The 15,288-nt window shown below is 45.8% G+C and overlaps 1 protein-coding gene across 1 annotated transcript in view; it reads right to left on the reverse strand.

Moving 5' to 3' along the window:
- The window catches only part of LOC144826406 (embryonic protein UVS.2-like), a 146,805-nt gene extending 133,531 nt beyond the window's left edge, over positions 1 to 13,274 (reverse strand). The window contains exons 1-2 of the mRNA XM_078684718.1: positions 12,853 to 13,274; positions 11,693 to 11,748 (exon numbers count right to left, since the gene is read on the reverse strand). Of these exons, the coding sequence (XP_078540844.1) occupies positions 11,693 to 11,748; positions 12,853 to 13,274 (478 nt within the window). The remainder of the gene's footprint in view (positions 1 to 11,692; positions 11,749 to 12,852) is intronic.
- Positions 13,275 to 15,288: the final 2,014 nt, after the last annotated feature.

The raw sequence follows: 15,288 nt of genomic DNA on the forward strand, positions 1-15,288 counted from the left end.
AGTAGTCTCATTCACTACTGCTTCAAGGGTTCTGGTTAACCTACGTATTAATTTACTATTCTGGACAGGTCCTATGAAGAAAAAGAAACCTTTATTGAAGTCTGTATACTGTTCTAATGCAGTTTCAGTTTGATCGACAATTGGGGACTCGATCTCCCTTCTATGTCTGACGTGTACTAGATGTGTATTTCTGTGATAATCGGATGGGGCTAGGAAAACTGGTGGCAGTAGGAAGGCAATGTAACATGTTCCATCCCAATCTAGGGGCAGACGTACATATGCGGTCTGACCACATACAAAATACGAATGACGTGAGGCTTTGAAAGTAGACTTCCCACTGTCACTATACTCGACCACAGTAGTACAATCACTGTGTCCTAGATGTACTGAACCATTCTTTCTAACACATAATTCGCCTTTCACTGGTAGGACTGTAATAGCAGGCAAGTCTGGAGTAGTCTCGGACTGAACATTCAAAACCATGAAATTGGAGGAGTAATTACCTAGATCATATACTTCATTTTCTAGATATAACCCTGTCCTATGGGAAAGACCTTCCTTGTCTGGGAAACATGTTCTATTCAAAAGGGACTTATTGTCTAAGGATGATGTTATCGTAAACCATGCTCCACACGAACCATTGTGTGAAAACGGATAGGGAAAAAGTGGCAGAACTCCCTTCGGTGTCTGGAAAGGGGAGAGTCGACCACACACCCAACAATTAGTGGCATTGCTGGTCTGGTGCGAATAGTGTAACATACGTATAAAAGTATTGTTGCGCATTGCAAGTCGGTAGGATAACTCGTGAGGGGGTAATTCACTAAAAGTGTGCTCTACTGTATCATTAGAGGAAAGATGTACATGCTAACCAAGAGGAGGAAAAAATACATGTAAAACATAACTTATACATGTGATCGTAAGACTCAGAAATAACATAAATAATAAAGTAATCACACATCTGCTGCGCAGATTCTTACAATAACGTATTTTCTTGGAGTTTCGTCTAACTCTCTCACTATGGGGGTCTATCTCATACATGTCAGGAACCTGTCTAACCGCTTCACCCGAGAGGGACTTAAACAATTAAACTGTCTGACTTGCTAGACCTTAGTTTGAGTTTATACTCCTGCTGCGGAGTTTTCTCTAACAGGGGGAGTTTAGAGTCAGTATCGGGGCAGTCCTTGAAAAAAGTCTTTGGACGGAGTCCATGGAAACGCTTGATGTGGCTGGAGTGTAGCCAGCCCTTCCGGCCCTCCAGTTTCACGGCGGTCCTTGTGGTCATCAGAACAAGTTTCGGCTCTTTCCAGCGGGGCTCCAGAGGGCTTGAACGATCAAAGTTCCTTACAAGAACGAGGTCGCCTGGAATGACCTCGTGCGGTTTCACTTGGGTGTTGTCTGGAAAGGCAGCCGCGACCTGTGAACGACAAGAGAGTAGTGCAGACATCAAGGAAGCTAGGTAATCTGTCAGCATATTACTGTCAACATCGGTAATTTTACGTGGCATAGGTGTACCCCACATGTTCGGGGGACGACCAAATACAACTTCAAAAGGTGACAGACCTGAACGGGAGTGAGCGACCACTCTCATGTAAAAAAGGGCGACTGGCAGGGCTACCATCCAATCTACACCTTTCTCGGCACATACCTTCGCTATACGTATTTTCAGAGTTTGATTGTGTCTCTCGACGAGGCCAGCTGCCTCGGGGTGTCGTACGCAGTGGAACTTCCACTGGTACCCTAACAGAAGTGATACTTGTTTCATGAGTTCGGAGGAGAATGGCTGTCCGTTGTCTGAATACACGACCCTGGGCAAACCATAGCGTGGGAAAAACTCACGAACCAACTGCCTGGCAGTGGTCGCGGCAGTGTAATCTGGGACTGGATATGCTTCTGTCCATCTGGACAAAGCGCATACAACTACGAGGACATACTTGAAACCTCGGCATCGATCCATCTGAATATAATCCATCTGGAGGACTTCAAAAGGGTGGTCAGGAGGATGGAATCCACCTTGTTCCACCGGAACACCTTTACCTGGATTGAACTGACAACAGATCATGCAGGTACGCACTTTCTGCTTCGCTGCTGCTCGTAAATGTTTGTTAAACCAGAGGTTCTGGATACTGTCTAACATGGCTTTTTCTCCTAAGTGTGCTGGACTATGTGCTGTATTAATAATGACTTGAACCATAGAGTCGGGGAGAAACCATGTGGCTTTTCCCTTCGTCAACCATCCTTGATCTGTCTGGACCCCTCCTTGTTCAGACCATTTCTTGATTTCGTCTGGGGTAGCATGTGTCTGTATGTCTAGTACGTCTTGTGTAGGGTCCTTAACTATCATACAAGTCGTCTGAACTGGAACATCTGTCTTTGTCGTGTTAACTGGAATGTCTGGAGTCTGAGCTGTAAGCTTGGCTGTTCGATCTGCTAGATCGTTACCTTGGGAAATGGTGTCAGTGGCTTTCGTATGTGCTTTGCACTTCATAATGGCAATGGCTGTCAGTAAATGTATTGCTTCTAACAGAGCTTGAATGAGGGGGCCATGCTGAATCTTGGCTCCATGAGAGGTCATGAAACCTCTTTCTTGCCAGAGTACTCCAAAGTCGTGAACGACTCCGAATGCATAACGTGAGTCTGTATATATGTTTACTTTCAGGTTCTTAGCTCGTATGCAGGCTTGGGTCAGAGCGATGAGCTCTGCTGCTTGAGCAGACAAGGTGTCCATACGAAGTGTTTCTATAACTTCAGTTTCAGTAGTCACTGCATACGCGGCTACTAGTTCTCCTGTACTTGTTCTCATACATGAACCATCCACGTAAAGTGTCAGGTCTGGATCAGGTAATGCAATGTCTGTCAAGTCTTGTCTTGGCTTTGTCATGGTGTTAATAACTTCCACACAGTCATGTGTGGCAGGGTTTGATGTAATCGAGGGTAACAGTGTAGCAGGATTTAAAATGTTGCAGCATCTGATTTCTATGTGTGGCTGAAACAGTGTCAGTTCATATCCTGTTAATCGTGCAATTGTCAAGTGCTGAGTCTGTGTTCGGTTTAAGAGAACTTCCACAGAGTGTGGAACTTGTACTGTCAGGGAGTGTCCTAACACTATGGAATCACTTTGTCTGATAGCTAGAGCTGTGGCTGCAACTGACTTGAGGCACGCAGGCAGTGCCTGGGCTACGTAATCTAATGTGCTAGAAAAATAAGCACAAGGTTTGTGTTGTCCTGCTTGATCTTGCGTGAGAACAGATAATGCTGTACCATCACGTTCAGTGACAAAAAGTGTAAAAGGCTTACTGTAGTTTGGTGTCGCTAACACAGGTGCGTTACATAAAGCTTTCTTTAACTCATTGAAAACAAGTGTATGTTCCTGGGTCCATGGGAGGACAGTCGATGTGGCTGCCTCCTGTGTTGTCAATTGTATCAGTGGTTTAGCTAGATATGCATACTGAGGAATCCATTGTCTGCAGTAAGAAGTGAGGCCGATAAAAGCTCGTACCTCCTTCTGTGTCTTGGGCTGTGGAAGATGTGCTATTAACTGGATACGGTCAGGTGTCAACTGTCTACCCCTCTTGGACAGTAAGTGTCCTTGGTATACCACTTGCTGGACACAGAATTGCAGTTTCGAAGGGGACACCTTGTGCCCCATCTCTGCCAGAAAATACAGGACTGCCAGTGACGCACGTACGCAGTCACGTTCTGTACGGGCTGTGATCAATAGATCATCGACATACTGGAGCAGGGCAGTGTCAGTTGGCATGTGAATACTGTCTAGTTGTCTTTTAAGTGCTTGACTGTAAATACTAGGACTTTCCGTGAAACCTTGGGGTGCTCGTGTGAATTTATAGCTTCTTCCATTTAAACAGAATCCGAAAAGGAACTGGCTGTCTGGATGAATGGGGACACTAAAGAATGCGTTCTTGAGATCAATAACAGTAAAGAACGTAGCTTCAGAATCAATGGCAGTCAATAGGGAAGAGATATCTGGAACCACTGGGTACTGAAGTATGATACATTTATTAAGTTCTCGAAGGTCAATCACTAATCGATAAACTGGAGGTGCATTTGGGTCAGTACGTTTAAGAATCGGAATGATAGGAGAATTACATACATTGGAGTCAGTTTCTACAACTACTCCTTGAGCAATGAGCTCGTCAATGATTTTCGATAAGGCTGCTACAGCCTCAGGTGGCAACTTGTACTGTCGGATTCGTGGTAATACAACTCCTTGTTTCAGAGTGACACGATATGGGGTAATGTGCATACAACCTACATCAGTTGGACCTTGCGCCCATAAATGCTGTGGTACATTCAGTAATCTTGGATCAAAATCACGTAACACATAATGACCTTTAAAATCACGTAAAAACAATCTCACTCCTTTCGGAGAGCAGCATATTACAGCTCCTAACTCTTTCAATGTTTTAATACCTAGTACATTTTCAGGACATGATTTCGTAAGTAACAAGTCTGTAGTTCGGGACAATGGACCAACTTCTAGGGAAACTGGTTTCGATATTTCATTAACAATCGGCTTTCCTGAAAATCCCAGGGAAACATTTCTTGAGCCTGAGAGTGGAGCCCCTGGAACCTCGTCATGACTGATGGTAGTCCTACTTGCCCCTGTATCAATCAGAAACTTTCTGTCTTTCCCTAATACTTGACTGTGTACATAGGGACCCTCTTGATCTACAGGAATCTCGATGAGAGGCAAGCCAACCTCCCTCTCTAGGCTATTTCATGAATACTGCTGATATTCTGGATAATCTCACTGTGCGTACAGGTACATCTGCTGTGTAACGTGTTGTGTGGCAGCTATAGGCTGCGGTACTGTAACTGTCTGTTGTGCGTTCTGCGGTGGTTGCGAATTCTGTGGAACATGTTCCTGTCTAGGAGGACGCGGTCTCTCTTTCGTCTTACCTGTAGCTATGTTGTGTTTCAGAACTGCACATTCGTTTATATAATGACCTGGCTGTTTACAGTAATTGCATGTCCCTTTGACGGGAGCTGCAGAATGAGTAGTCTGATTCGTACCCCTCTTCTGACTATCTACTGGAACAGATTGTGCAACTAGTACTTTAATTTTCGTGTCTTTCATACGTCTCCTTTCGTGTTCTTGCTCTTCCCTGATTCGGTTCTGGTGATACTGTAACATCTGTAGCATTTGGGACGGGGTATTAGCTTGCCATGTACTCTCGACCTTCAATACTCGATTTTTAACTTGTGGTAAAGAATTCTCAACTAGTTTAGTAATCAAAAGATGTGGATACGACTCACTACTTGTTTTCAGACCGCTATTAATAATGAAACATTTCTCAAATCTGGAATAAAAGTCACTAGTGTCTTCGTCTTGTTTCTGTTTACAGGCTGAGATGGCATCCCAGTCTTCCTTTTTCGTGGCTAGTAATCTTGGCAAGACTTGTATTAATAGTTCGGGCAACTCTTTGGCTTTATCCCCAAGACCAGTACCTGGAACTCGTGTGTTATCTTCGTTCTCTAACGCGGTCCAGTCAATCTTTTTCTCTCCCACCTCCCATTCTTTTTCTTTGAGTTTTTCATATATGCCCGCAGGCAACAGGACCTTTAACATTTTGATGATATCAGGATACGTGTATTCTCCCATATGGAGCATATCTTTTAATTCATGGTGGAACCCTGCTGGATCTTTATCGTGACAGGGCACTAACTTTTTCATTTCTAGTAGTTCTATTTTCGTTATAGGGGTGTACACAAATACTCGTTCGAGCTCACCCCCCCGTTCCCTTAACAGGATGTACTTCTCGCAACGGATTCTGTCTATCTATGTAGAATGGGGGTGAAACAGGAACAAAATGTGGAGTCAGGAACGTTCTGTATTTATGGCGCTGTTCTAAAATGACACTAATTAAATCGGTACCTAGACCTTTCCATCTGTTTAGGAGTAACTCGTTCAATACATTATATAAAGGACCTGGATCGGAATGCTGACTCTCGTACAGTGTAATGAGGTGCTGGATCATGTACATACCCACCAGTCGCTGTTCGCCTGGGGGCAGTTTCAGAAACATTTGAGCCACTATTTCGTCTGAAAACGTGGTAGAATCACTAATCCATCGGACTGCTGATCGGGCTAGTTCTTGTTCATGCATGGTACTAAGCTCACTGTAACCTATTCGTAGTTTCAGAATTTTATCGGTAACCTGGAATAATTGTTCAAGAGAACACTGTTCTGGTACGGGAGGAGGAAAAACTTTCTTGTAATCTAGGCGTGTGTGTCTATCGGAAGGTCTCGTCCTACCTACATACGCTATTCTGGTGGGATTCTCGTTGTCTACCTCTTCGTCTGAAGATTCATTCTCTTTCTCGGCTACTCTGCTTGCTTTCTCCCTCTCGTGTATACTTATAATTTCTTTACGAATCTTTCTGTACATGGTTTCTATACTATTTTGTGTCTTGTGTTTTCCGTCTGCTATATTGTCACTCCATCTTATCAGGACTTTCATCTCTTCTGGATTCTTATCAGGACGATCCTGTTCTCTTATTAAACAATTTATTAGAAATTGCAAAATCATGCTTTGAGTCTCGACTTTCCTGTATGCCATAGCTTCTTGAATACTTTCTGGTTTCTCCCCTGTTCGGATGAAATGATATATTCTGTCTAAATGTTCTTTCATATCTGATATGGTAATCAAGAAGTTTGCAACTCGTCGTAAACGTACGGAATACAATATCATATGATCTTCGCCTGGCACTGGGTCATATCTGCAATCATTAAGGAACCGTTTGAGTGCTTCGTACGTAGCCACTTTTGGCGTACGCTGTAATGCTGTGTCTCTCAGCGTCAGGCGCTTTGTTTGAGGCAGGGTGATAGGAATACCTCCCCCTGCTCCTCCTGAACTGTAAATGTAAATGTAAATGTATAGGCATTTATATAGCGCACTACTTACCCGTAGGGTCCCAAGGCGCTTCGACCGCTGCGAAACCCTTCCTGGCTTCCCTGAGAGATGGTCCCTTAATGGGTATCTCCAGGGTGAGACCAGGCATCCCCGGCGGTCTGGTGGGGCCGTTATTGAAGATGAGGCAAGCTAATGCCCAGAGTTGCCGAGTGTGAACGCTGATCAGAGTGGGCACCGAGGCGAGAGAATTATCGAGTCCGCTGACCTTGGTCCAGAAACCTGCCGCGCCGGGAATCGAACCCTGGTCCCGGGCCGTCCTCTGCTCTCGGGTCTGCCGCCTCTAACCAGTGAGCCACACTACTTCACTAGAATCGTCAATTAATACTGAATGTGCGGCTGCTGGTAATGTGACTGGTAAAGTAGGAGTACGTAATGTGGGTTGGTCCTGGGGTACTGGCACATTAACAGGATTCCCGGGACCAACGGCTGGAGGCACAGTAATTACGTTATTAACAGGAGGTTGAACCTGAACTGGCGGAGTAGGATTCGTATTAGCATATTCTGGGACAGTGTCATCTAAATAGGAAGAAAGAAAAATTTCGGCTGCAGTCGGTTTATGACGTAGCTTAGTCGGGACCAAGGGTGGCGGTAAATTACAGGGTGTTTCCGGGGTCGCCTTAAGCAAACCCTCGGCGAGAAGAGGATACATACCTTTAATAAGGGCATTTCTTTGTCTGTCAGATTGTTCTGCTCTAACTCGTTCACCTTCTTCTAGTAATTCCCTTTCTTGGGCTTTTTCGGAGGATTCTCTACTTAGTTCTGCTTTTCTGAATTCCTTCTCTGTTCTTTTATGCGATTCTTTATGCCATAATTCTATGGCATCTTTCTGGGATTGTCTGGCTTTCTTTTTCCATAATGCTTCTTCTACTCTCATGATGCACTCGGCATCCCATGTTCCTGAAACAGGCCATCTATATTTCTCTTCGAGATCTTTGGTGTAGTCCACCCATAAATCTAGATACAATATGGCATCTAAGCCATGCTTATGATACATAAAATGTCCAGGACTGTCCCTGGGAGGAACAGGAACTGATTCTTCGAGTAACCCTTTTCTGGTTTTTATCTGACGTAACTTAGAAAACAGCGGCATATTTGAACCGTACTTGAACTGGAACACAATACACAATGAACACAGTAATAAACAGCAAACAATCACTCATACCACGACATCAAAAACACATTAATAACAGTTCGAACAGGTGCTACCTAATACATTGAAAACACAATACTTCGAAAACATAATACTGGAACTTCTCGAGAAACTATACCAGAGAACAGACTTACTAGAATTACTGGATGCACTGCTAAAACAGTACAGAACATACCGGTCTCCTAAAGAGACACGTCATACCGTATCCACCTAGGTGAACACGTCGGACCGGATCTGTGTACCCAAACCCGTCGGACCGGGCACAAATTAATGAACCCGTCTAGATACGTTCCCAGCAACGGTACTCACCGGGAAGCAAAACTGAAGGCCTCGGACTGGACTGGACTGCTACGACATCTGGTTACTGCTACGCACTATGCATGCGCCTCGGGCTTCGGGCTTCGGAAACAGGTGGGCCTCCGGATACCTCGGACCTTGCTCTCTCGGCTTGGGCTCTGGTCGGGACGATCCGCCTTCCTCACCGCCTCGTCTGGATGCCGGACCGCAGTCTCCGTCTCCTCCGTGGGCCTGAGGGAGACTTGAAGCAGAAATATCTGCACGTGCACGGTAGGGGTCCGTCACGGCTGTAGAAGGGTCAGGGGGCCTGCGTTACATCGCCGGCGCGTGGGGAAGGGGCTCGTCCCTGTTCGGGCGCCATTTATGTGGTAAATAAATAATTAATTACCGGTACTATTTTTCTATACATTGACTGAAAAGGATAGCTCAATAAATAAGAGGCAGAATCCGTGGTATCTGAGTTGTATGGGCTTTAATCAGATGGCTCGAGCCAATGGACCATCGGGTTCCATCACCTGCAAAGGTTCAGGAAGGGACAGACACAGGACAAAGGGAAAAGCCTAAAGCCTTATTAACATCATACAGTATATATAGTAAAACAGTACAATTGCATTGAATACAGTAGGCGTAACAAGTGACAAACGAAAGATAAGGACATATGGGCGTACAAAGAAGGCGTGCACAGGGCGTGCACGGAGACATGTGATGTAAACGTCACAGAAGTGTCATAAATGGGTGGATACATGGAGGGGGCTACCTGGGCAGCTGGAACCTTTAACCTACTGGTGCGCGCAAACGGGCCATGACGTGTACCTGGGGAGAGCTGGGGGCTCTGACTTCTGGCACTAGAAGAGGAGACTAAAGTCTGGGATGTCAGAACGACCTGTACCTATAGCATATCTGATATCTCGTGTTTTGGAGTACATGTTGCTTGAATCTAAAAGTCATCAGGGCAAAGGCTACTTGTCACTAAGGCTGGTGCATGCATATATTTCTTTATGTATTGCGTGTGCTATGAATCTTCTATGGATACTAATTCAGTAATTCTCTTGCATGGAGACAGAAAGACTAGACTATAGATGAAGATGTTTATGCGGTTCGTTAGCTAGGAATGTGAAACCGGGGAGCTGAACTGATAACTAGAGGCATAACATATTCTTGGCAGACAGGCAGGCAGGCCAGGCCGGGCACCGCGCTGCTTGGCAGGAAGTAAGTGAAGGGTCAAGGATGCGGGAGGGGCTGCATCGCTCCTCGGAGTGATTCAGGAGACTTGAGGCTTGAATCTGGTGTCCGGGCCCTGTGAGGCCTAGAAACGGGGACAACTCGATGATTTAACGTGCACAATGTAAAGACGTTGGCAACATAGGCCTAAAAGCCTAATTCAGGTTGCTTTCACGGGGGACTGGATAACTGACATATTAACGTTGGACACAACTGTAATTGCGTCTTTATTCGGTCAAGGGGGTAAATATGCATATCGATCATGCACATATAACATAAAATGGGGAACACGTAGGGACACATGACAGGGCAAAATTCAATTTTCCTCACCCCCACACACACACATGCACACCCATGTACGTGCACAGGTAATGGGTGTGTTCCTGTCCACCCCGCACCTCCCTGCCAGTCTATGACAAGAGGCCAGCGGTCCTCTCAGCCTCCCACCACACACACACACACACACACAAGTGCGTGCGTGTGCATTGGCCCGTGAGGTGCTAGTGCACAGGTAATGGGTGTGTTCCTGTCCACCCTGCGCCTCCCTGCCAGTGTATGACATGGGGCCAGCGGTCCTCTCAGCCTCCCACCACACACACACACACAGACCCAAGTGCGTGCATGCGTGTGCATTGGCCCGTGAGGTGCTAGTGCACACGTAATGGGTGTGTTCCTGCTCATCCCGGTTGTCACTGGCGCCGTGCGCGTGAGAAATGATTGCAATAAACTAGAGATTCCAGCTTCCAAGAAGCCTTCAGCTGTCACGACAAGAAGCGGCCATATTGGAAAATTAAATTGCTATATTTACGACAGGAATTGCAGAAAATGGTTTATATACATAAATACTTAATTGCAATATTTAATTCACTTTTATTATTTCCTTTTTATAATTATGTAGATTTTTTAAATTTCAAAAAGTATAAATATTCACGGAGTTTATAGAACAGTTAGCCCATTATTATACATGTTTAAATTATATCTGTATATGAAAAGGTCTGAATGAGCAAAACTTGTATTCTGCTTTCTCGTACATGGAGATTCCCCGCTTGTTCTAACAACGGCAGGCATTTCAGCGTCTAAAGAGCTGCGCGCAGCTTGCTCGCCCTTCATTTATGTCTATGCTGTTGAAGTCCCTCGAATGAGTGAATCTGTGGATGAGGGCACCAGTGCACGCTGTAGGCTGCGGACATGCCTCCAAAGGGGAAAGGTGGTACCAAAAGCAGCAAAGGTACTGTGAATAAATGTAATCCTCTGTTAACTACTGTATTTTAAGGTTGAACAATAAATACATTTTGGTTAATTCACTTGCTCCGTTCACTAGTTGCGGGGGCGCGCGCGCAGCCGTGGACGGCGGCTGCGTGCGAGCACTGGCACGCGCTACCATCATGAGCTGAGGGCGAGAAGCTCTAGTTACAGGGCGAAGTGAGCGCGCTCGTATGGCCGCGTGAGAGGCAGGGGCGGCACGCGACGCGACTGAGGCAAGCCTGGTGTGTTCGGTTGAGAGAGGGTGCCCCCCCTTAGGCACTTGGTAACTTGTTGGGGGCCTGTAGACTGTGCACCTGCCCGTCCTTGTGCAGGAAGTCTGCCCAGTGCTGAGCGCGAAGACACGCCGAGACGAGGTAGGTGGGGGGGGCTCTGTGTGTGCGTGTGTGTATGCGCGGCGGGGGGGAGGAGGGTGGGTTCTGTATGTGCGAGTGTGTGCATGCGCGGCGGGGGGGGGTCTGTATGTGTGTGTATGCGTGCGTGTGAGTCTGCTTCTCAGGAGCCATGGGAGACAGGAAGCGCGCGCGACCTGATCCCAGTTCCAAGGTTGCGCGTGCACCTCGCTTGTCTCCTGTCTCCCTTGACTCCGTAAAAGCGAGAATGATTACAATAGAGTCTCGGAACGTGTTCGCAGTTCCGAGACCTAAAAAAAGCTCAGCCGAGCTGTCTGATACATTTTCTTTCACACAGTGTGACCAAAAATGCACACTACTCACAGTTATTACGTGGCGTTCATGCACTCTACCCTGTAATGAGATGGAATCACTGTCATTGAAGTGAACTCTTTTTGACTTGTTGTCGTCAATTAGTACACAAAAGTCTTTCTTACCTAACGGTTTGTCGTTTGGGTAGAAAGGGTGTGTTATATTAGAATGGTTGTCGCCCCTGCAAAACACCAAAAAAGGGTTTTTGTGTTACCGTATATAAATACGGGTTCTGTTCCATTCTCTCGCCTAATGTTTTGCAGGGGCGACAACCATTCTAATATAACACACCCTTCCTACCCAAACGACCAAACGACAAACCGTTAGGTAAGAAAGACTTTTGTGTACTAATTGACGACAACAAGTAAAAAAGAGTTCACTTCAATGACAGTGATTCCATCTCATTACAGGGTAAAGTGCATGAACGCCACGTAATAACTGTGAGTAGTGTGCATTTTTGGTCATACTGTGTGAAAGAAAATGTATCAGACAGCTCGGCTGAGCTTTTTTATTTTATTTCATTCCATTTAGGTGGTTCCGCGCCGGTTTTTCCAGAGAATAGCACAATTTAGTTGTGCAAAAACTTGGAGGTAGGTGCTTAGAGGTGGTTGTTGAGCTAACTAGCAGCCTTTAATGTGGATAAGAGTATACACCTAATACAGGTCTCCCTTCTCCATTCACAGTGTGCGGTCCTGATGAGAACTCCGCAATAGGAAGAGTTCGAAACGCGTAGACCTTGTGTTTCTAAAGCCATAAGAAATCAAACAAAAATCTGAATTTCATGGATTTCTGATTAATGTGTACAGTGTAATCTATGGCTGTGTAAAAAACGTTTGCTTTTTGAGAAACCTGTTATTGTTGTAAATAAGAATGGTATGATTGTGAGTTTGTCTGGGAAAGCATGGTAGTGATTTTGGTATGATATTGAGTGTGAATGCCGTTTGAAGGGTGAAGGTTCTTTGTACAGAATATTGTGTATATATATTGTGTGTCATAATTATTTTGAAATGTAAAAAATCTATGTGAAGTAAAAAAAAAAATATTTCTAATGAAGTGAATTAAAATAAAACAAAAAGATTAATTCAAGAAACTGAGGTCTCCTCACTCCATGTTCAATTCAAGGGTGAGATGAAAAATTGATAGTAAATTGAGATAGGCAGCATTGGCAATTCTTTTGTTCTTTCTATATCAAAAAATTGGTCATGCAAAATTAGACCTAGCTTGGTTGCCCTGCAAGGTGGACAAAGGCAATCTGTGCGCGCGCTGAGCCTGGTTGTCCCTATACCAATCGGCTAAGTCAGGCAAAGCTTTCTGAAATAGTCTGACAATGAAGGCCCTCGAGTCCGAGCCTTCCCTTCCTTCCGGAATACTAAAAACCCTAAGAGTCTGACGCCGCTGCCGATTCTCGAGGTCTTCAATCTTGGCTTGCATAAACATAATTTGTGAGTCCTGCATTTTTGCAAAGTTTGCTGCATACGTGTTAGCCTCTTCCACCGCTGCAACACGTTGTTGTAGGTCTGTGACCTCTGAGGAAAGCTGAGTGACCTTAAGTGTGACATCCGTAAATGCTTGCTTAATCTCCCAAATGTCATCCTTAGCCTGCTGATTGTACTCTTGGGCTTCTGCTCGCTGAACAGTTAGCGCTTGCCTAATTCTATACAATGACGGTTCCTCGCTGTCAACTGATTGCTGGTCTCTAGCAGACATCCCTGATTCAGGGGCAGGCGCTGATGGTAATACTAAGCTGTGGGCAGGGTAAAAAATGTTTGAAGGGAAGCAAGCCCAGTTTCTGCTAATACCTCTGGCAGTCCATCAGATGACGGTACAAGGAAACTTGGAGATCCGCTAGTAAATCCGCATAGCATCCAGCCATGGGCTTCAGGACTATTGTGAGACATAGGTACATAACCAAGTGGGGTCGCAAGAGTTGATTGCAAGGCTCCTTCTCCAGACCCTACTCCTGCTGCCGTTGCCATATTGTTGGGGTTTGATAGCCTGAGACAATAGCCTCAATTTCTCGCTTGGAGGGCACCGATTTACTCAGGGGACTCGACCCAGGACCAGTCTTTGCAGTACTTGCCGCCACCTCCTTTAGTCATCCCAGCGCATCGTCATCTTGCAGCTTATTTCCTCCACATCGACCCTTACCGCCTTTGCCTGCCCTGGTAGCTTTAGGGCATTTCGCTTTTGTACCTTTCCCCTACCAGTGGAGCATTGGCTGTAGAGCAGCTGGGAACCCCTGCCTAATTGGTACCACCTATCCCCCCCCCCAGTGGAGCATTGGCTGTAGAGCAGCTGGGAACCCCTGCTTTATTGGTACCACCTACTGAAGTGCATTGCTGATTCACATTTCCTTTTCGTTAACTAGATTGAATGGACTGAGTATTTCCTTCCCCATGAACAGGAATGGGTTGCACCAAGTCTGAAAAATGATCAACTTCAGTTTCCTCTCTAATTCCAGTATCCGTGGGACTACAGACTGATTGATCCATGAAAAAGGCTCTATCACTGTTATGCCAGTCCCCCTTCCTATCCCCTGTATCTATGCTTAAAAGGTGATTTAATGGCTGCATCAGTGCTTCAGCCAAGTCTTCTGGAGTCAGGCCGCCATTTTTCAGAACAGATATTAAATCAGATGCTGAGCCAGATTCTGAAGTGTTGGTGCCACTGGCTGCTGGAGCGATAAACGCCCCCTTACTTACAAAAATGGCTTCCTCAGTTTTATTCATGCCTACAGCTCCAGTAACTTGATCTCTGACAACCAGTTCAGTTCTTTTAGCAGCTTCTTGACAAATAGAAGGATGGGGATTTGAAGGGAAAGCTTGCCGATTCACCAGTCTTCCCGAATCCTCCCGGCCCTCCTGGACTGCCTCGTTTAACATCTCGGCCAACAGGGCCGGAGCAGCTCGGTTGCTCTCCCGGAACGCAGAAGCCTCAATATAGGTTTACCCAGCTGGGGCCCAGTACCGATACCGGGACTGAGAATAGGCACAACACCCACCTCGGCATCACCTGCCACCGGCATAACTTCAGGCGTGGTGTTGCTACTGCCTCCTCCATCATCTACGCTCCCCCCAACTGTCATGGCATTTGTAGGTACCTTAGTCCGACCCCGTCCCTATTCTGGCCTCCTGTGCTTCATGTATTGCCTCCAGCAGCACTTTCGAACTCTGCCTGCTATCTTCTCCGAAGGAAACACTCCTGTAGTCAAAAAGTGATGTTGATGTAAGCCGCAGAGCAAACCACATCACCACACGACCAGCAAGCACTACTTTCTATAGCTGCCCGATCCGGGACATCAGATGTAAGTACTGCTGCTGAATTCGGGTTCTTTTTAAAATAAATTGTAGTTCCCCAGTGCGTCTCTATAGCTGCACCTCATAAATTCGTAAGAGAGGTGAGCGGGCTGTCAGCGCTTCATCTGGGGCCCATGAGGAGTGCAGAGGAGAGCTTCTGCAGAGCGCGGAGTCAATCCGCCATCTTCCTTTTGCTTTTTTATTGAATATACGCATCATAGGAAATGTATATAATGTAGTATTTAAAAAAGAATCTGGGCAGGTTAGTGCAATTATGGGTTGTGTACTAAAATCATGCAATAGTTGCCAGTGGAGCCCTGCATAAGCTAGCACCTAAACTAATATCCCCAAATTATACGCACAAAGGGAAGTACCCTAAATCAGTGTGCACACAGTGTAAGCACCCACTGTCATGGTGCAGTCCT

Source organism: Lissotriton helveticus, chromosome 3_2 (assembly GCF_964261635.1).
Source record: "Lissotriton helveticus chromosome 3_2, aLisHel1.1, whole genome shotgun sequence".
Taxonomy (NCBI): Eukaryota; Metazoa; Chordata; class Amphibia; order Caudata; family Salamandridae; genus Lissotriton; species Lissotriton helveticus.